General features: G+C 45.7%; 1 protein-coding gene across 2 annotated transcripts in view; it reads right to left on the bottom strand.

Annotated features, from left to right (window-relative positions):
• Positions 1-23,341, bottom strand: part of LOC146209717 (prestin-like) — a 235,849-nt gene that overhangs the window by 162,738 nt on the left and 49,770 nt on the right. The window contains exon 1 of one of the 2 annotated variants that reach the window (XM_084603107.1): positions 15,497-15,596. The exons of the other annotated variant lie outside the window; for it this stretch is intronic. Coding sequence (XP_084459233.1) covers positions 15,497-15,581 — 85 coding nt within the window. The 5' untranslated portion in view covers positions 15,582-15,596. Of the gene's footprint in view, positions 1-15,496; positions 15,597-23,341 lie in introns of those variants that run through there. 2 annotated transcript variants of the gene reach the window in all.

The raw sequence follows: 23,341 nt of genomic DNA, 5'->3' as shown, positions 1-23,341 counted from the left end.
GAAATCACGGTCCGTTCGCTTGGCGGAGTTAAAAATGTGATACATGTTCCCCGAAAATAGACGACCACGGGTCACAAAGACTTAGCAAGACGTGCAGGGTTTCCCCAGTAAAGTAAGTGGCATCAAGGGGGAGTGCAAATTCCATATGCGCAAGGAGGGGGGGGGGGGGGGGGTAAAGTCAACGGCTTGAGTCTGAGAGTAAGCAGTGTAAAGCAATGCATTACATATTAAGGCAGTACCTTAAAGAGCAGCTGCATCACTTTTCGAGAATTTCGCGATATTCAAGGATTAAAATCTACATAGGCTGTAGGTAATGCATGCAAAGTGTTTTTGCGCTAGCATTCAAACTGATGGCGTAATCGACGATTGCACCTCGAGCTTCTCCTCACAGCACTAAAGTTCTGCGGAGAAGTTCAGTGATGACGTCACGAACGGTACTATTTCTGATGTTCGTTGCCTTCGCCCACGTTCTGCTGCACATTTTCTGACGGTGCTAATCAACATTTCTTGGGCTTTGTTTTCGGCAGCCTTCTTTTCATTTCTTCAAAACAAGTGTGTCTATGCAGAAAACGTACCGGTACCGTCAATGACGTCATCATGCGTCACTGCGCAGTGCGGTGAAGCCTGATATCCGTGGCGATTTTAATCGCTAACTGCGCCATTGTTCCAAATGCTAGCCCCAAAAGATTTCGCATGCTTTAAGTACAAGTTATAATCATTCAACTGCTCGAAACTCATCGAAATCTAAAACCGGTGCACCTTCCCTTTAATAAAACCAATGGGGTGCCTCTTCTACACCGCTCCGCCCCCCCCCCCCCCCCCCGGCAAACTTCCAAAAAGCCTTCATGCAATTTCAGATGCAATGTGCAGATGCGTAGTTATCGGCCCTGCCATCTACTGGCATGCTACGCCAGTTTTGTTGTCAGCAGTAGAAAAACGCAATTTTCCTAAACACACTTCATGACGGTCATGAATTTATTATGGTGAGTGCATGTTATATGCATAGCGGCATTTGCGGCGTAGTTTGCAGCACTTCGTTTTTGTGTTCGATTAGTCGTATTCAAACACGAGTTTGCTACTTGTGCCGGACTCGTAAACGTATTTCGTTTGATTCATTCCACATTTGTTCCTGCTCTGTCCCTGTTAGATTTGTACTGGATTGGGTTAATAGCCAGAATGTTCACATTGCGTTAAGTTTACAGGAAACGGAGTTCGAACACGTCCTTAATGAAAAGGATTATGCACGCTGTCGCAACTTATTGCAGCAAGGTGTAAAGCATGAAGGCGAGGGGATAGTTGCCGTATGTGTGCCCTGCTCACGCGATTGCTTGCTACCATCACATTATGGGATGCCATCGCCGAGCTCTCTGAGCTGATTCACTATTTGTTAAGAAGTTAAGATCCGGCAAATATTTATTAAAATAACACAGCGCAAAATCAGGACGAGAGGAGCAGATACACACGCGAGCGCTGGGGAAAGGAGGACACACACACACACACACACACACACACACACACACACACACACACACACACACACACACACACACACACACACACACACACACACACACACACACACACACACACACACACACACACACACACACACACACACACACACACACACACACACACACACACACACGCACGCACACGCACACACACACACACACACACACACACACACACACACACACACACACACACACACACACACACACACACACACACACACACACACACACACACACACACACACACACACACACACACACACACACACACATTTAGGTGCGTGTGCGTGTCCTTATTCTCGTTTTTCATGTTTTAGCTGAGTTCTTCAAGCATGTTCGCTGATAAACCGCCCAAGCAGCGCACTTCAGACAAACTAGGTCTCCAAGCGAACACCAGAACTTGTGCCCGATATATCCTCATCTAAACTCACTAAGGGGCCGCACTGGGGCACCAGATTAGACCCCGCTTCAATTGGCGCATGGTTTGAGTATAGGACATGCCAGGAATGGCAGTCTAAACTTTTTTGAGATTGGAGTATGTTAAAGAGTCGGAGGAGACGCTAATAAGGATATGCTGACGTCAGTCCGCTACGCCAAAATAGGCTTAGAAAGCGCCACCCTAACGGAGTCAGCTGCAAGCTGCCTCCTATTCTGAAACTTGTCTCCAAATGTCCAATCAGGCCTACGCAGGAAGGCTCAGGAAGGGCAGTGGAAACGGCAAGAAGGCAGCAGATTAAATATCATTGACACGGCGTCCTCCTCAGCGCGCAAGTCCATACTAGCGCCGTCTCCGATGTAATTGCCCTGCAGACATTCAGATGAATGCCGTGAACAAAGGAAAAAGACACAGCCGATGCACCGTCTTGGAAAATATTTCAGGAAAACGTTTCCAAATTAAGGAGAACACTTTGCATCATGTCGAAAAAGAGAAGCACGAAAACAAGAACGCAGGAAGAGTGTGCTTTTCAATGAAAAAGACCGGCCGGCAACGATTGCTCGCAATACAGGGATAATAAGATCTCGTAAGGTTCCTGGCGTTTCAGTTGACAGATCGAATTCCATCCGATGGCTGACTCAAACTACGACTAGCAATTTCATGCATGTCTCACGTAGATTTGAAAGCAACCTGCTTCATACTTTTGTCACGATTTCGGAGTCACTGTATACGGCCAGGAATCGTCTCATTGCTGTGAAAGGTGCTTCATTATTGGAGCTATTACATATACATACATATGCACGCACGCGCACACGATTCCATTAATACATTGCTTGATTTGTGGGGTTGAACGTCCCAAAGCGACTCAGGCTATGATAAGAGACGCCGTAGCGGAGGATTACGGAAATTTCAACCCACTAGGATTCGTTAACGTGCACTGACATCGCACAGCACGCAAATGCCTTGCTTTCCGCCTCCATCGAAAAGCGGCCGCCGAGGCCGGGATTCGACCCTGCATAGTGCCCTAACCAGTGCGCCATCCCGATGGGACGCATTCGTGAGAAAGGTCCTACTACTACACACGACAGAAACGCCGAATAAATATGCTAATCTGTCATTTATTGTTTACTAACAAACCTTTTAGTTTAAATTAATTCCGACGTTTCGGACGGAACCTCACCTTTGTGAAGACAAAGGCCGGGCTCTCGCTGGAACGTCGATATTAAATATGTCAAGGGGAAACCAATGAAAAGTACGCTGTGCACATATGTATGAGCACTCTTATGACGTGTATTACTTGAACAGCGGCGGCCTCCGTAGCGGTTGTAGTAGCTTCTAATGCACTGTATGCAATGCAATGTAACCAAGACCACGTGGCGAAGTAGTCCGCGCGATGTATGTTCCAAAGCGCCGTCGCTAAAGCGTACCGAAAGTGGCGGGGACACGCGGCAGACGCCCGCGGCCTGCCAAGGCCGGTCTCGAGCGAGAGCGCGCGCTCTCCTTCGAGACTAGCCGTGGGCCTGCTTATATGCTTCGCCGCATTCCCGACAGGCAGCGGCTTACGCACATTGCGTTGTATTCATGGTGTTTTGCCTAGTATTGTACCATTATACTGATCCAATAATGGCGTTAATGCCGCGTAACGATAATAGCAATGCTCAGAATGGTCCGCCAAATTCCCGGAGGGAATTTATTCCTGTCGCGAACTGAGCTGATGTGTTTCGGCTCGTTCGCCGTATAGCCACATTCAGTAATCCCAGAGTATAACTTGCTCTTAACCTCATTTTCTGTGTCACTGACGACCATGTGTGCACGACAAGGAGCACCGTTAACGCCTCACCAAGCTGCTTATACGATGTCGCTTGAAAAATAACCGCTTACAAAGCGGTAGACGTTTATCTTCTTGTGTGCATCATACGCATTTCGCAACTGTCAATTTCAACACAGCGATACGTTCATAACGTTAATCCATGCTGTTTTTCCTGTGTGACGCTCCTTGTCTGCGTTGCCACATCGATACGCCACTATTTCATACCATCAGTTCGTTCTGCAGAGCGCAATGCACACACGCTGATAAAATAGCAATACTACTAAATACTGCAAATACACAATACCAATACTAAATACTAATTACAAAACGCAACTGCTGTTTTGCTGCATTGTGATTTTATCTTACTTTCCTCAACTTCGTAGTCGCTTTTGTGGTTACGCGGGGCTGTACGACTGATTTTTTCCCGCAATTTGAGCAAAAGGGTGCACCACGGTTAGTTTTTAATTAATTTAGACTCCAGCACCGTCCGTTCCAACGCAGAGTCGAACAATGACAGTGACACAATGGCACGACGACATCAGCGAGAGCTATAGAATGCATGTCCGCAGATTTTCGCGTAATTGTAAAGTCACACAGCGTAAAAGACCCCTTTACGGCATCGCCATGCACGGTGAAATGCAAACCTTCTAGGTCATAGAACTGTGTCCATGCAAGCGCACTAGCGAAATCGTTATTTGTCCTGACATGGGCGGTGAGAGAATGAATGGTCATATTAAGTCCTTTAAGTCCGTACGTTACTGTCACTGTGCGGATGTAACTGAAAATATTTGTTGGCCCTCTTGCAAATCTGGCTGTCGACATCTGTTTCTCTATTCGAGCTCCACAGACGGTAACATTTCCAAACAGATATTTTATCCTGCATCCTTTATGGACGCAGCAGTCGTAATTTGCGGTATTTTGATGGGAAATGCTCTTTATCTCCACCCTATGTGTCCTTAAGTCACAGCACAAGTTTTCCCAAGTAAAGCGAACAACCAACCTAGCACAGCGCAAAAAGGCAAGCTGCGAGTGAAAGGCGTCTGATTTGTTGAATGGTTCATTTATTTTTTTTGTAGAATCTTTTAATTAGCCATGTAGGAAATGTCTTAGCGTCAGCTGATACTAAAGCCTCTCCCAGCTCTTCCTTGCTGTTACCGTTTTATGCCAGCATCTATTTTGCAGGACAAACCTGCACTGTTTATTGTAGCCATCGAGTGTAATTTAAACGGGCGTCTGGGCAAGCTTGTTCCCTCAAAGCTTGGCGTGAACCTTGCGGAAAGTTCTGCATCCGGTACGCGTGCGTGGAGGCAGAAAGCAGCGCCGAGATGCGAGCACTGTTTGCGTGAAACCCGAAGCTGCCCTCCCATTGGGGAATTGTTTTTGCCTCGAAATCTAGCATTCCTGCGCCATGTGTCATTGCTCGTTTCTTATTCCTCGTGTAAGCTCCGGCGGAGGATAGCGCTGGTTGCTTATTCAGTTAAGCACTGCGAATGCACGCACTGGCAGGCGCAAAGAAATGCGAGCGGTGTGCAATGAAATATATATCACTGGTGAGTGACTTTTGCATCGCCTTAACTTCAGTTCTGATATTTTGTGTCGATGACTAAATCGGCGAAGCAAGCATGCTTTGTCGAAAGTGCAGATTAGCTGGCTCAAAAAAAAAAAAGAAGGTTTGTTTTATGGTATTTGACGTCCCAAAGCGACTCAGACTACCAGAGACGCCGTAGTGGAAGGCTACGGAAATTTCGACCACCAGGGGTTATTTATCATGCACCGACATCGCACAGCACACAGGTGCCTTGCGTTTCACTGGAGTCGAAAAGCGGCCGCCGAGGCCGGGATTCCATCCCTCAGCCTTGAGCACAGTAGTCGAGCGCACTAACCACTGCGCCACACCGGTGGGGCAAAGTAAAAATATGTAAAATTAATCAATAATAAAAAAGCCAGCGCTTTTATAGCGTTAAATTATTCGAAATGAGCATCTGCTATACAAGAAATAGAGTTGTGGGTGTATAAATCAAAACGTGACATGGCAATCCACAGGCAATAAACATTTCACAACAGTTACCACTTTATTTGCTTTAGTTCCTATAACGGTGCCACGCGTATGCGATTGTCAGCAAGTGGTGAAAATGAGAATCCGTGGACAAAGCCGTCTGATGTCGGAGGCGTTTCACGCACATTGTTTCGAGGAACATCATTGAAAAGGTGTAATGGTACATTAAGAACCCGTTAGATACAGTTGTTGTTTCAAGGCATGTTTATGTATCGGTTAAAGAAATTGACGCGCGTATCGAATGGGCGCCTAATTTTGCCACTGCTGTGAGTGAATTGAGCCGAGCTGTCATGAAGAAGAAAACAGCAGCGAGACATACGACTTTGACAGCAGGCCATCATTGAATTCTCCGATTGTGTAAAGTGGTTGCCCTGTTTGGCAAGAGGCTTTTAAACAGGTTTTCAATGTGGTAACACACACACACACACACACACACACACACACACACACACACACACACACACACACACACACACACACACACACACACACACACACACACACACACACACACACACACACACACACACACACACACACACACACACACACACACACACACACACACACACACACACACACACACACACACACACACACACACACACACACACACACACACACACACACACACACACCACCCATTCTCTCTCTGTATGTTCGTCAAAACATGTATGAGCTATAGGTGCTGAATCTGTTTGATACCTGACAAAAAGTAACCCCCTACGTGTGCATGGGACACATGTTTCCGTAAGTACCGAGTAAACCATTCCGGAGCAGTCCAGGACGCCGTAACGTTGAGCTGCAACTAACTGCCTGCTTCATTCTGTGCAGCCTGTCATCGGGAAAAAAATCCTCAAGCCATCGCCTGAAATCCTGCTTATTGCCTACACCGAGCGTCCACGTGCTGCGTCCGCCAGATACCTGTTTGTGCCTGCGCTTTGCTGTTGGACTGTTGGAGGGCCGTCGGCGACACTTTATCATCCGGCAGTCAGCTGCGCTTGCGCAGCTCGAAGGGCCATCGACGTCACAGGAAGGCTATAAAATCCGCTGTCTAGCCCATCCTCAGCACCATTCCGGAGCAGTCCAGGACGCCGTAACGTTGAGCTGCAACTAACTGCCTGCTTCATTCTGTGCAGCCTGTCATCGGGAAAAAAAATCCTCAAGCCATCGCCTGAAATCCTGCTTATTGCCTACACCGAGCGTCCACGTGCTGCGTCCGCCAGATACCTGTTTGTGCCTGCGCTTTGCTGTTGGACTGTTGGAGGGCCGTCGGCGACACTTTATCATCCGGCAGTCAGCTGCGCTTGCGCAGCTCGAAGGGCCATCGACGTCACAGGAAGGCTATAAAATCCGCTGTCTAGCCCATCCTCAGCACCATTCCGGAGCAGTCCAGGACGCCGTAACGTTGAGCTGCAACTAACTGCCTGCTTCATTCTGTGCAGGTACGTGTGTGAGCCTTCTTTTACTTAAGGTGCTTGTTGCTATATAGCGGCTCTTGGACTGCTCCGTCCGTCTGTACATGATATTATGGGAGACAAGGCACCTTCGACTATAAAGGAAGTCGTGAAAGCACTTGCTGACATGTCAGCACACTTTGAGACAAATCAGCTAGAGCTGAAAGAGGCCCTCAAAAAGGTAATTGAAGATGAGCTTGAGCCAGTGCGGAAATCCATGGAGTTCATTAACACAATTTTTGAGGAGCTTAAGGCAGAAATAGCTGAAATGAAAAAGGAACTGAAATATGTGAAAGCTGAAAGCGTAGAAATAAAAAAAGACAACGATCGCCTCTCAAAAGAACTAGAAGACGTGAAGAAAGAGGTGATTGACTTGCAGCAGTACAGCAGGAGAAGTAATCTGGAAATCAAGGGGCTTCCTGTAGTCCAGGGTGAAAACCTTGTCGCTACTTTGACAGATATATCACGCCATTTGCAAATTGAAATCAGTGAGAGTGACATTGATGTCGTTCACCGAGTGCCATCGATGAACAAAAAAGAGTCAAATGTGGTGGTCAAATTTCATTCCCGTGCCGCTAGAGACAAAATGCTGAAAGCTGCCAAAAAACAAAGACTAAACACATTTCACCTGGGTTTCAACAGCTCAGAAGAAAAGAGTTCACCAGTCTATGTTAACGAGCATTTGTGCCCGGCAAAAAAAGTGCTGCTGGGCCACGCTTTGAAGGCAAAAAAAGAGAAGGGTTGGAAGTATGCCTGGGTCATAGAAGGTAAAATCTTGATGCGCAAGACAGACAACTCGCACGTACTGCAGGTGACGCGAATGGCTGACCTCGCCCAGGTACAGTAATAAATAGGCTACCCTGTAATCGCTGTATCTCCGAATGACTTACACTTCTGCTCAAATCGAAAACAAATGGCTTGGGCGCGGTCAGGTATCTGTGTTACACTGCAACATCCGGAGTGCTAGGAAAAACCTCGATCATTTGGTTGCTTATCTGTCACATTACTCGTATCGTTTTGATGTTATTGCGCTGACAGAAACATGGCTCAAGCAAGGTGAAACTGTTGAAATTCCTGGGTACAATTTCCTCTCGCGACCGCGGGATAGTGTATCACGTGGTGGTGGCCTCGCACTTTTTGTTCGAAAAGGGATCGACTACTGCTGTAAATGCAATGCTAGTTACGAAGCAGGTGTAGTTGAAACACTGTTCATTGAAATGAAGTGTGGCATCATTATAGGTGTTGTTTACCGCCCACCTAGCGCTTGTCTAAACAAATTCTATTCCGTAATGGAAACTACGCTATTATCACTTGCGACGGGTAAATCGTCTTTGATTGTATGTGGTGATTTCAACATTGATTTGTTGAAAGATGATTGCCGTGATTACCTCTTGCTGATACAGTCCTTTAACTTGACAAATGTTATAGATGAGCCAACTCGAGTCACTAACCAATCCGCCTCTCTGATTGACCATGTGCTTTGCAACAAGGACATAAATGTGTTTGCTGGTGTGTGCGACATTGCCATCTCAGACCACAATCCCATCTTTATTCTTTATCCCTGTGACCCTTTGCTTTATCCTCCCAAGCAGTTTAAAAAACGTACCACCCGAATCGATTACGCTCAAGTGCGATCGCTGCTTCAGTGCACAGATTTCGAAGGCGTGCATGATGATGACATAGATATTGAATATCAATACCTGATAAGGAAAATCACAGACGTCATTGACCGATCCACTTACACATACACTAGGCGTAACTACGACCATGGTATATGCCCTTGGATGACAAAAGCTATACTTGAAGTCTTGAAAAAGAAAGATTCATACTATCATAAGTGGAAAAACAATCGAACTAATAGGTATTACCGGGAACAGTTTCGATGCTACAGAAACAAATCGGTCGCCATGATGAGGAACTCAAAGAAACAATACTACACTAATCTAATTATGAGACAGGAAGGAAATTCCAAAAAGATATGGGGAATTGTGAGCGATGTTGTTGGATTAAAGAAAAAAGAACATATCCTTCCAGACTTAATCTCAGAGGAGATGGCTGATACCTTCAATAATAATTTCGTCGATCGAGGAAAAAAACTGGTTAATGGCTTTCCTTCAACAACGCCTCACCTAGGAAGACCTATTGCAACAAATAATACCTTTGCTTTCCGGGAGATAACTGAAGAAGAAATGAGGTCAGTAGTTAAAAATCTGCGAGAAAACAAAGCTTGTGGTTATGACGGAATACCATCGAAGGTGCTAAAAGACAATATCGACATTCTTTGCACCCCCTTATGCAACATAATTAACCATGCGATGGTTAGCTCTCAGTATCCAATAAGCTTGAAGATTGCGAAAGTTGTGCCAGTCTACAAGACAGGAGATCCCAATGACCCCAGTAGTTACAGACCCATATCTGTGCTTAGTATAATCAATACTGTTTTTGAAAAATTAATATCCTTACAATTGAACAAGTTTCTGCTTGATAATAATGTAATCTGTGCTGAGCAGCATGGCTTTATCTCAGCCAAATCAACAACCACTGCTGTCACATCACTTTCTCACCATATTAACACTGCTCTTCACAAAAATCAAATTGCAATAGTAATATTCCTCGACATAAAAAAGGCATTTGAGTGCGTCTGTCACTCAGAGTTATTGGAAAAATTAAAATCGTGTGGTATTACTAATGCCTCTCTCCAGTTTTTTGATAGCTACCTTTCCGCTAGAAAACAAAAAGTAGTGCTGAGTGACAGACACTCCACACTACTACCTGTGACTTGCGGGGTCCCGCAAGGATCTGTATTGGGTCCTGTTTTGTTTTCCATTTTCGTGAACGACCTACCGCAGGCCGTTCAATATTCAAAAGTCTTTATGTATGCAGATGACACTGCTCTTTTGTTCACATCTAAGTCACTCTTGGGCCTAGAAAATACGATAACGTCCGAACTGTTTAATGTTTCAGAATGGTTTCGTGCTAATAAACTAACAATAAATGTAGATAAAACTAAATATGTAGTATTCCACTCCAAGAGAAGAAACATTGACACTAGTACGATTCACATATCTCTAAACAACGATTGTATTCAGCAAGTTTGTTCTTTCAAATACCTTGGTATTATCTTTGACCAACACTTGCACTGGCAAGAGCAGATAGATAAGCTATCTAAAAAGCTAGCTTTCAGTTGCTACGCGCTTACCAAGGCGAAAAGGTATTTCCCGTACACCATACTACGTTCCCTGTATTTTTCGTTATTTCACTGCCACATCAGCTACTGCTGTGAGTCTTGGGGACAAACGTACAAAACTTATCTACTTCCCTTACAGAGACTGCAGAAGAGAGCATTGCGTATAATATACCGCGTATCTTTCGACTGCAGCAACAATAATTTATTTCTAGAAAATCGAGTACTTTCTTTAGAATCAATGCTTAAATACAAAATCTGTGTATTGGTAAATAACATCATTAATACTAGTATTCCTCTGCCACTTGATATTTTCTTGTTGCCATCTCGCAATACAAGACACGCATTAAATGGCAATTTCAACCTCCCTGCCTGCCACAATGTGTACGGAGAACGTTTAGTACAATTTTCTGGAGCAAAACATTGGAACACGTTGCCTATTAATGTAAAACTTGCAGGTAACTTTAAAATGAGTTGTAAAATGTTCTTTATTAACAGCCAAGGAGAGTTATGATCCCCTCCCCCCCCCCCCATTTTTTTTTGTGTATGTGCGCTTGCGTTTTGTATTAATTGCCTATGAATTGCTTGCTGAAAAGTATTTTTCTCCGTGCCTGTTGATTCTTTTTGCTTGTCTGTTTGAGTCGTTTTTTTTTGTATGTTTGTGTGTGTGTGTGTTTGTATGCGCTCATTACGGCTGCCTGACCAAGTTTATTCTGTACTGGACCGTCTACTAGCCCCCCGGCTATCGGTCCAAATATTCTTTATGTATTTCGTTTCCTACAAATAAAGATCACTTTGATTGACTTTGATTGATTGAAACTAATATGGTAATAGCGCATCCTTCAAGCACACGAATTATTAAGTGCGAAGAAGACGCGACTCAATTTATTATTTCTGAAACAAAACGTTTGTTTATTTTTTAGAGCACAGCCGTGCGATTCGTGCCACTATTATTCACTTTGTTCCTCTCACGCGTGTTGTAGGAATGAGAACTCGGCAACCTGCCGGGGCAGGTGGGCACTCTCTTATAAATGATTTCTCGCATCTCCGTTCCCTTTTAGTCTAAACGTAGAACCGAGAGAAAGGAAAGGAGATGCCGAGGCTGTTATCCGGACCTCACGATGTGCCAAAGGCATAGACGCGCAGTCGGTCGGCGAGGCGACGGGGAAATCCTGCCTTGCTATGCGAAAATGATCGCTGCTATACCCCTAGCGTCTACACGGGAATAGAATGGCTTCGAGGTATCTACTTTCACATTTATCCAATTGTTATTACGCCTCTGTACTTCTCTGTTCGGCACTCTTAGCGTTCACAGTACAGACGCCAACGCTAGCGACAATAAAAGGTGCCGAATAAGCAGCGGCAGGTGTTGGCCTGCATAACAATGTTACGATGACTCCTTCGCGGATGTTTACCCCTGGCGTCCAGGTGTCTATTGAAAGACGCTGTGCAGTACAGTGATGGCAGCTGCTTTGTACACTTATCTTTGCAGAAGGGCTTCGGCACTGCCGCGCAGTTGTGCGTGAAATTTGTGGCACGCCCGGCCTCAACACAGGCTTTGTGTTCGACGCTGGCTATCTCCGTGTACATCGAAAGCAAAGCTTCATCACAAGTGACCAACTAAGGCTCCATAGTGGTCTAAAAATAATGCGATCTAACCTCCGCTTTGGTGCAGCTCTATTTTAGGTCAGCTACGTGGATAAGAGCTGAGGTCGTCAACCACTTTGCAAAGCGGCGGAGCGTTGGGAGGTGCGAGACTAGAACGCATGCGCAGTGAGGCCTGCGCGCTTGCATGTATTCATAGCTTCCCACTGAGATACGTCTTTCGCAAGAACGGTAATATTGTGAAGATGCACTTTTAAAAACGAGACAACCTCGAGACCCAAAATTACTACACTCGCCTATGTAGTCGCTCGGAGCACCGAGAGCACTGCAACGCATCACATCATAAGTCGGTGCAAGCAAACATCAGAGTTTCATGTATAGTTAGCTTATTTCTTACCCACAGAATGTGTAAGGGACCGCAATGGGAAGCATTTTATTGTGTAATAAATGTTTTTCTTTCCCAGTGAAAGCTTCACTACACCGGCAGTTCGAGCCGTTAGGAATGCACGGTTTTCAGGTTGAGGGAGACTTAGGGGCCATACTTCTGTGTTAAGCCTGGTAGTCGCCATGTGACTTTCGGGCATAGTCACGTAGGCCGCCAAGTGGCCCGTGACCACTGTGAAGGTCGAGGTAACATGAGATGACGTCATTGTGACGTGGAAGAAAGGGGAGCTAGAGGGGCGATATTGTCAAGGTCAAGGCCACGAAAGGTGACGTTAGTTTGGCGTTGAAGTAGAGGGCACTAGAGGGGCGATACGTGTATAAATAGGAGCCCGCGGGCTCCTGCTTACGATACAACACTGCGTAAGATAGAGGGGGACGAACAACCTGCTACAGTAGCGCGTCTGAACGCGAAGAAGGCACGTCGAAACGAGACCCTGAAAAGGCGGCGTGCCAAAGAAACCGATGAAGAATGGGATTTACATTTGGAGAAATGCACAATGTGTTTAATCCTATAGCTTGACAATGAGCGTAGCCATGGTCGTACATAAAGCTTTCGCTTCCCTCCAGCGTTAACCGAAGTTAAACCACCAGCTAATTATTTTACCGACAATAACAACAGTATCAAACTGCGCCCAAAATCTAAAGCTAAAAAAAAAAAAATGCACCACCGACTGGAACTACAGATGCCTTACGCTTTAGTTACCACAAGCAAACGTGCCCAAGTGCCTATTGCTTAGGTATACAGAAAACAAAAAGTGAATTTTCAGCCCGTTTGCTCCGCTGGTTGCAACTGCTCTCTCAGCGAGTGGTTTGCGCATAATAAATGGACATTCAACCGGATCAGCGCCCAGAATAAAGGCAGTTTAACACAACTAGTGACCATTACAATGTGCAATACACACTATGCACTCGCATTACGTTCGTGTCTTCCGTGCAACGAACTGAAACAAGTTCAGAAACCAGATGCGCTGCGGTGGAGCAAGCCTGTGAAACTGCGGAAACTTTCCAACAGTGGAAACCTTGCGTCGGCGGGACGCTGACGATGCGCTGAGGACCGCACTCTGTGCAGAGTGTCTGCCCGAACTGGTAAGGAATCCAGAGTAGCCGTTGCACAACTTTGCGGACAGGACGTGGAAAACAAGCTCAGTTACCCCGGTTTGGACGCGAAAACAGATATCGAGCGTGAACCAACGAACGCGAAACTCGATGCCTCTGGAGGTTGGCCAAGTCGCGTGCTCTCTCGCATCCACGGAACGTGCGCAGTGAAACTCCACTGAGAAAGCAGCTCTGAAGTTTTAAAACCCTGAACGACGAATGCAGTCTGCAGAAGAAATGTAAACCGCTGTATTCGCTTCAAAGGCGAGAAACATTCACTCAAAATTGAATGTTTACACCAGGACACGCGAAGGAATTTGCTGCCGCAGGCCACACGAGTCCTTTCTCTCTGACCTGTCTCCAAGCACTTTGCTACGGGTCTCCGTGTCTTTAAAGAAGTGCAAAAATATATTTTGGCGTTCTCTTAAGTAAATAAGTTTTAAGTTGTTTACTCACTAAGGTCCTGTGCGCGCTCATGTGTGTGTTGTAGGCTTCAGAAAATAGCAAGCTGCACTTCCTCATTGTCCCGAGCCTATTGCCAGTTGTTACCGTGTATTGACTTCATGAAATCTCTGTGGGGCTATACTGAACGAGCGGCATGGGCATCAACCCCGAATGCGGCAGGTGCTGGGTTCGATCATCAGTTCCGCTAGGTACACATAGGTGACGCAATAGCTACGGGCGTCCCCATGGAGTGACGTTCGACTCCAATGCGGTGTTTTGCTTTGGAAACCGTTCGGAGACCTCACCTTGTGTAGAAAAATACTTCGTGTGATGGCAGTCTGGTCAAAGCTGTTCATGTTCCAACAAAATATGTCGTCATCATCATCACGTCTGCTCTCTCAATGCCGCTTCTCCCAACGTGACTCAAGAACCAGCCAAAATTTGATTAATGTTGGATATTTTTTAACGGTTCCTGAAACCCAGAGGCAGCTGCAGAAGTTACGCGTTTTCTTTAGAAAGTACCTCATAAAGAGAGACGAGACAAAGGATGCAACGAGGATGTTCCCTCCAGGACTCGTCGAATGGCTTCAGAACGTGAAAGTGGAAACTGCTAAAGAAGACGCGCAAGGTGTTCAAATAGAACGTTGTGAAATACATATGACTATTTAGCCTGATGGGCCTTCGCTCTGCAGTGGGTATAGTCAGGCTCAGGATGATGACTTAAAAAGCCACTCTCTAATAAGAAAATTTAATAAAAGAGAAAATGGGGCTCACTTTGGTATTAACGAAGTTCAGCCAATGTTATAAAAACCATATTTAAATCAACGATAGAAGTTCTCGAACCACTAAGCTGTATTCTCGAACCACTAAGCTCTATCATGTGCCTCATGTCCGACTTTCTGTAAAACCCATATACAGACTGTACAGCTCGTAGTTTTTAATGTTAAAGTTTGTGAGAAGTTAGGTATATCACACTGTATTCCTTCTCAGCTCATATTCAGTTCAATGGTTGGTATAATACGCTAGACAGTAGTAAAAGTTTCCTTAACCGAAATCGCGGACAGTGCTGGTTATTGTGTGTTTTTTTTTTTATGAGAGCGTCGAAGCGGCGTAAAACAATCGGTGACAGACTCTTAGTCTAAAGAGGAACAAGGAGGCGCTTTTGTAAGTGCGCTGCACCACGAGAGGTCGCCTCTGGCATAACATTCGAAATTTTAGCAGACAAGCCTTTGACTAGACCGGAGCTGGCCCAAGTTGAAGCTCTTGTTCTTGGACGCACCGCTCCTGATATCTGGGAAATAATTCTTAATTTCCCAATAAATTAAAAATAATTGAAGCAAGAACAAGAAGATTCTGCTGTATATAGTACACAAAGTTTTCAGCACAGGCCCTACAAGGACTGAGAATATGACATGTACCATGTAGAGGCGAACCTCAGTCGGACTTACTCTTCTGCTCAGGTGCTTCCAGTGCCATGACGGCAGGTTTCGCCTCGCCGTCGCTGACCGGGACTGAAACGTCCGGAGTGCGCATGCTAGTAATAAGGCGAGGCCACCAGTCGAAACGTCGAAAAACACGGAAGTGATGCAGAGCCCCGGCTTGCACGAGAACCCACAGAACATCCGCAGTACAAAAAAAAAAAAAGAAAAGAAAAAGGTAAATCTTGTGGGACGGAGTGAAGGAACAATCAGTCAGTGAGGACCGCACAATGAGCTGACCAGCCGGACTGGCAGAGATCACGCGTGGGAAGAAGCCAAGCGTCGTGCTAACAGGAGTCGACGAGTTGCTAGGCGCTCCTGCCTGTTCACACGCGAGAGAAGGAATGGACACTGAGAAACGGCACAAATCACAAGGGAAAGTGCTGAACAAGTGTCGGCGGTCCGAAGCGTTCTGCGAGCACGGGCGTAGAGATGGGCCAACAGCAGCACGTGCGTGGCTCTCGTCCGGTCAGTCCGCGTATGCGTGAGTGAGTAAGCCAGGTTCGATCTGGAGAGCGCGCGGAACGGCGCTAGTACGCGGCCACACTTCTTCCCGGGTCTGCGCTGATGGTGAAGTGGAGGGGAGAGGGACTACTACGCGAAGGCACGTCGTCGGCGGCCGCCGCCGAGTTAGCCTACGTTGCCCACGATGGTAAAGAGAAAGGAGGAAAGAGAGAGGGTCCGACGTCATTAACCGGCGAAAGGAGATATCAGCGCATCCCGCAGTTCTCGCTCGACGCGGAAGACAGCCGTTGCCATTTGCGCGTACAAGGGTTCTCACAGTTCACGACGTTTGTTGGTTGAGAGTGTGACGCCTCGCGTGGGGCCTTACGAGCCCGTAACGATGGGCGGAGAGGGAGAGAGTCTGCTAGCACCAGTCACTACACGAATCCTCGCCATCTGCTTCACGTGTTTTGCATGATCAGAGCACGAGTCGGCTCCGGCCAGTATATCTTTGCCCGCAGCCAGGGACACACAAGGGGGAGAAGGGGAAAAAACAATCAATCTCACGAATCTTCCTCTAAACGTGTGGTTAGTCCAGTCGGTTGCATACGCAATAAACTGCATTTCTCCAGAGACCGTACGTAGAACGACCAAGCGAAAGACTGCGCGCAACAAAGTAATGACGTTCTTGATTGTGTAATACGATGAGTTACAATTACCCCGCTGAGCGGGGGGCACCCCGTAGGTTAGTAGCGAAGCTTTTATCCAAGACGTCGTATGCCTTATTTGCCATTTGCTTAGAATGGCGGCAGTTGAACATATTATGGGACACCATGAGCGCGCTATTAAAGGGTCTTCTTCCATGTCCGCCATCCAAACACCTCTGTGTGGCCGCAATGACCGTCTGGGGCTTCTGTCGCGTCAACCGGTTGTTGGGAGCCGATCTGCGATCATTAGAGATAACCAGAGGGAGACGAACGTCTGCGATTAATTGAGGCGCTCGGCGCCGGCTGACGCGTCCTTCCCCCGGGCAGCCTCTGCGAGGCCTTGGTCTTGACCTAAACAAGATCCCGCCGCGCTATCGCCACCTGAACCGGAATCGCCGATCCGACTGCGGTATTACGGGACGATGGCTTCGTGCTCCCGGAATAAGAAGAAAACGGACTGGATATAAGTACAGCGTGCGTAGAGACAGAGACCGGTCAATGTGAAGGAACGTTCAGACAGTCGCGAAATGTTTATGTTATAGTGGGGCCCGTGCTTTGAAAGTCGTTAAATAATACAGACAGAGAATAAATATAGTTGTTGCTGAGCTTGTCAGGGATCATTTACCTGGAGCGCTAACAACTGCTAATAAGATTTAGGCTATCAAGACTAATAAGAAGGCCGAACAGGGAAGCGTGTCTGCTAAGCGCGTCTGTCTTCGTGCCACCAGTGCACTCATCATAATCTGAGTTATATCACGTAATGCAAGGTAATTTATCGAAAGCCATATTAGCGCTTATTGTGTAGTGATAATCGGTGCTGCCACGGGAATCTACTGCACTTGCTTGAACCACGACATTCCCGCACAGTTCTCAGTCGAATATTAAGGTTATTCGAATTCTCTGTATTGTTTAGAGTGCGTCTGAACCCACTGCGAATAAGTTGCACCTTTATTCCGTGCTAATAAAGTAAAAACAAACAAACAACAGATGTAAAACAAACTTTTCAAGCATTTCGAATAGACACTGTACACGAAGTATTGCAATAGTGGGAACAAGCGATGTACCACAACAAACCGTAACGCCGAAAGAAAAACGACACCTAAAGGGTTTCCCGGTGTGACGGTGGCCAATCGACAAGGCTGGTGCACATTTTTTTGCTCTCTCTCCTTCTCCCGAGGAGTTCATAGAAGAGGAGAGTACGTCCAAGTTTTGCGGAAAAAAGATGTGAAACTCTCGCCTTACATAAACGAGCTTCGCAGAATGACTATCCTGTATTGACTGAACAACAAAATATTTGCACGTTTAAATGACTAAATTAATGGCCTTAATAATGAGGAGCTGTGAATCCCTCCCGAAAGGTCGACGTATAAATGGAACCAGCATGTAATGCGACGACAGAGCTTGTGTCAAGAAATATATAGACTGGGAAATATTCAGTGCGAGGCGACCGGCCAGAGACCAGTAAAGCAGAGAAGGATGTACGAAAGAGAACTTTGAACGGTGCCGGTAGATTTATGGTGTGTTCGTTAATGGATTCAAGGTTCCAGCTGATGAAAAGACCGGAGAAAATGGCTGAATAAGGTAAACAAAGGCGTCCAAGCCCGACATATATGTAGATCAGTTGACAACAAAGCAACTCAGATTTTTTCAAGCGTTTGCCACAAGGTAAGGTTGTTTTAATAATTAGTTTCCTTTGTATACACTGCTAATAATCCACTTTTTTTTTGTCAGTCAAGCCCTTCGGAGCATTGACTTCTGTGAACCTACATTGTTGGGTGAAAATAAATATCGAAGAAAAAATAAATTATCTGTGTCAGTAATAACCTATTTAAGTAAAAAACATTTTGCATGTAGATTTTCAGTTCTTTATTAATTGCCCCAATGTCGAAACCAAGTTGAAGCCTTTAAAGTGGTATTGACTTGTATGCACATCATTACTGTCACTATTTTGGGTGTGATACCAAACACAATGTATAGCTTACATTTCTACCCTTCACTTTGAAGAACGAATGCGTAGAGCACATAGAAGCCGAAACAAACCACGCACCAAGGAAAAAAAAAAAAAAAAAAAAAAAAAGAACGCAACAAAAATCTCGAGGGGTCGGACACCTGAGTGCGTAGATTGCCACCAGAGGCGTAGCGAAGTGAAGGCTTAAAAGGCTTATGGGGCCTCAGTCGCCATGAGCGAGGCCATTGACGACGTAGATGTGGTACAGCAAGCGATCAAACATGGTGAAAAGAATGCGATTGGTTCATTCTCAAAAAGCTTTGCACAAATACACGAACTGGCAAAAAGATGGATGTGAAAGTCACCAGCCGAGGAAGTGTCCGACTGCAGGAGCGGGGGAAAGTTGTATCAGAAGATGCTGATGAATATTTCCGGAGAACTGTGTTCATGTCATTCACAGACCACGCATTAGGGGTACTATCCCAATAGTTCGAAAAGCACCGGACAACCTTAAAAGCATTTGCTGCAATTATACCATCCGCAATAATACCAGTGCAAGGTGGTTGAGAAAAGGAATCAGGAAATGTTCTGACCCTTTTTTTTTTCTTTTCGAAGGATTTTCATGCGAGGGCTGCTGAAGCAGACTGTGACTATGGCGGACAAAGCGTACGAACAAACCTGGAAGCCAGGGCCCCAGAACAAGAAAAGATGCCCTCTCATTGTGACCGTATGTTGTATCTGAATGCGTGAAAATTGCTGCAGATTCTTTTCACCCTTCCAATGATCACTGCCGTCTCTGAGAAAACATTTTTATGCGATCACTAAAGAAAACTACTTGTACTCTGCAATGTCTGAGGAACGCATGCTTTGGCTGCAGAGAGACGACGAACCCAACGTGTCTGAAGTAATTAACCGCAACGCTAAATTTCCCCACTGAGCGAAGTTGGTCCTTAGATAGCAAAACCGCAAACGTAGGTAAAAAACGTATCTTCATTCAGGTCCATGAACCTGTAATTTCGACAACGCGTGACTATGAAAAGCGCAGAAATATTCGCCATTTTTTGTTGTAGCATTTAGCATCATGATAAAAGTTATACGAATACGAAATAATGTGTATATCAATAACCAATTTTGACCGACCTTACGCATTGGCTCCCGGGCCTCTGCGACGTTTACCAACAAGCACATTCGCTAGTTCACCTTGCCGCACCGTCTGAGGCCTTCAGTTTATTTTATTTCCATTTTATCTAGCTGATTTTACTTCCTTTTGAATAAAATCAATACCCTTTTTTTAACTTAGGCTGTTAAAATACACATTTGCTTATTGATTTCGCCACTCTGCCTCCATTATTCGACCCATATGGTGCATTCGGTGCTGTCGCGACCGCAGAACGGTCTATGGACCCTTTGCAAAGCTCTGGAAGTCAGCTTCTCTACATAGCCCAAACCTCTTCCATTGCGCCGGGATGGTAAAGGAGTTTGTGCTATGCAGCAAAGCTGACTTACAGCGTTTCGCCAAAGGTCCGTAAGTTTTGGTCTTTCGTGGATCGCATGTCTTTCTATGCGTAAACCTTACTATTTGTGATTGCGCAACAGGTTTACTTGCCTTGTCTGACACATTGTACGCAGTGAGGTTTGCTTGGATACGTAGTAAACTTATACACAAGGCTTTGTGCATACATGCAATAGACTTTGTTTTCAATGACATATTTTTTGGCCCGTTAATAACTCTACTTCGCAAATTTACTGCGTATTTTGCAATTTCTGCTCTTTTCATGTGCCCTCTGTTGCGAATGGACTTTTGATGCAATTAATCACAATACGTGAATGATCACAGCTGCTTCTGCGCAATATATTAAAACGAAGGACGGCATAATTCAGTTTTTCCCTTGCATATGTATACATGTAAACATGGTTCTTGAAAGCTAACGTTTATTAGAATATTTGTCCCAGACCTGGCCATTTCTAGGCAACCATCTTTTTAATATCAGCGGCACGCACTGTTTTGTGGCTTCGAACTGGTGTAGTTCTAAAGTTTGTTATATTTTCCTCATTATTATAGAGAACAAAACAACAAAACATGGAAGCATTGATATCAGTCATTTCTGCCACATTTTGTTTAGACATATGATTATATTCCTTTACAAAAAAAAAACAAACAACAACAAAACTTTACTCGTCAGCAGAGCACGTGGCGTTCAAGAACGCGTTCGCTGAATGTAATACACAACGGCATTGGCAATCACAGTGCAGTTATTATTCATGCATGTGATCCTGTGACAAATTTAAGAGGAGTAGGCCGCGTTGCAACGTAGTACACCACCTTCCCTATCTCCTCCTTCCCCAATCCTAACAAAAAAGTGTGCTTATGATTTTTGACGCATTAACGGTGTCTCTTATTTTGCATGATGCCTATGTGCATAGTTTTACCTGCTAGCGTACCATTTCTTTGTGTGGGTATAGTAAACCTAATCTGATACTAACTGCTTCTGGTGAGTTATTTTGCATCGTCTCTGGGATGTTTTCTTAGCAAGCCCTGCCAACAACTATCCCAGCTTCTAAATGTGACATCGGACGTCCGCAACGCCACTCGCATCATGGCCAACGCCGGCGATAACACTTTCGTCCTGTCCGCTGACGGTCCCTGCAGTGCCGTATCTGTACTGCCCCTCCGCTTTTCCCAGTTCTCGGCGGTCCGCGGGTCATCAGTTTCTAAGCATCAACGGGAATGACATCGGCATGATGAAGATGGCGGCTAATGTACTGTCTGCAAAGCTAGAGAATGCCGTGCTGCCTTGAGATACGCAGCTTAGAACTGAACCACGCGATCCTTGGCGCGAGGCGGGGGCTCAATTGGACTGCCTTCATTTTTGTCGGCCGCGCCTGGTGCCGCTCGCGCTGGGTGCGACGTGTGCTGCTGCAATATCCTATAGCGCAAGTAGCTTCATTCGTGCGTAATTTCCATCTTTTGATTCCAATTCGTACTACGTCCCTCTTATAGCGCAGGGATAGGGAGCATACAAGAACGGTCATGTAGAAGGCCAAAAGTACAGCGGACGAGGCTTAACAAACTGATGGTTTAGGCAGTGCTGCGCATGTCGTCGATTGCCTATCTACGCTAAAGCAACACATGTCCGCCCTCATAGAGCTAAACCTGCATCCAGTCACGTAATTATTGACACGGGGCCTGCTGACACACTACTAAACGATTCTGGCTCGGTGACTGAAGGTTGTGGGAAGGGAGAAAGCATACAGTGACGTCACGGTGAGCGGGTAAATGGCAGCGCCAAACGACCGACCTTCAGGTCACATTCCCTGACTCTCGTGTATTGCGTGTTTGGGGCCTCCCCCTGACATTTCCACATCCCCTCTGACAACCCGCGTGTGGTTGCTTTCGAACACGTCTAACACAGAAGGCGGGTGTCGAGCTACCAAGGTCGAAAAGAGCATCCCTGCCCAGTTGACGGAGCCGACGATTTCCACACATTACACGGGCGCAAAATACACCTGACATAAAAAGCGACCAGCCTCCTCGGGAGGCGTAAACAGTTTTACAAACTGGTGAATTCGACTTTATTTACTCCGTGCACGGCTGAAAGGCCGTGTAAGCGCTTCATTCAACCAACACACGACTAGATTCCTTCACTGTTTCTACTTTCCTCTTTTTTTTTTTTTTTCAATTGCAATACATCGAACCGAACAAATGCTCAATTCTATTCCAAGCAGATACGCGATCAGGAATACCAATGTTTATTTTTCTGCTCACATGCTGCGTACGTATACCTTCGGACGTGATCGGGTGGTGCAATGAAGCCCAACCGCGCTCGCTCTTTCTTTACGATGGTTCAAAGCCAAGAAGATGCAGCGCGTAACTTGTATATATACCTGACAGCAATTCGGTTTAGGAAAAAAAAAAGAAAAAAGAGATGGAAAGAACCTTAAAGCGCACTTTTGTGCTCAGGAGGATGGCAGAGAGCAATTGTGCATAACCTTATACATTCGCAGTGTGAGATACTGGATCGCTTCATGGTGAGTGAACTTCGCTTCTTTGCTTTCACTGCTCAAGAACAACCCCAACAACAACAGCAACAGAGTCATGATGAAAGACAGTAGAGCCCCCTCCCACCAAGGATGACTGCTGATGCAGAAATGCATTGTTGGGCCATTTTGCTCAAGACATGGTATAGAAATGTTGCCAAACAGTGCTCTTCGCGTCACCATTTCACGAATCGAAGCTGATTTGGGCTTTTCCTGCTAACAATGTGGATTTGGGTTTGCTGGTGCACCATCACGGCGAGGCACATCGCAGAACATGATAGAACACAGGGAGAAGCGAAAAACACGAGCGCTACACGGGGCAACACGGCTAACGCTTTTACATATTATGCATTGCTTTGCATGCTAATGGCGACGCTTTCAGCTGATTCCAACCTGTGGGGCAGCATCACTTGAACGCTGTAATAAGGGATGTAAAAATGTGGGGTGCAAAGAAATGATGCATAAAACATGATGTATTGGGAGCACTTTATTAATTCGAAATCTTGAGTACAGCTTTCGCTCTACAATTGTTTTTTTTCGTTGCAGTTAAATTTGCGTGTTATAAAACAGGATAATGGTTAATGAATTATTACATAGGAAGCCAGTCAGGTCGTTCTTAACATGCGGTTTTATAAATTTTGCCGAAGGAAACACAAGAAGAAAAGAAGAAGAAGAATA

This window comes from Amblyomma maculatum, chromosome 1 (genome assembly GCF_055883805.1).
Source record: "Amblyomma maculatum isolate TAMU_Amacu chromosome 1, ASM5588380v1, whole genome shotgun sequence".
Lineage (NCBI taxonomy): Eukaryota > Metazoa > Arthropoda > Arachnida > Ixodida > Ixodidae > Amblyomma > Amblyomma maculatum.
Note: the sequence above shows the minus strand (reverse complement) of the source record. Positions and strands in the feature narration are given on the sequence as shown.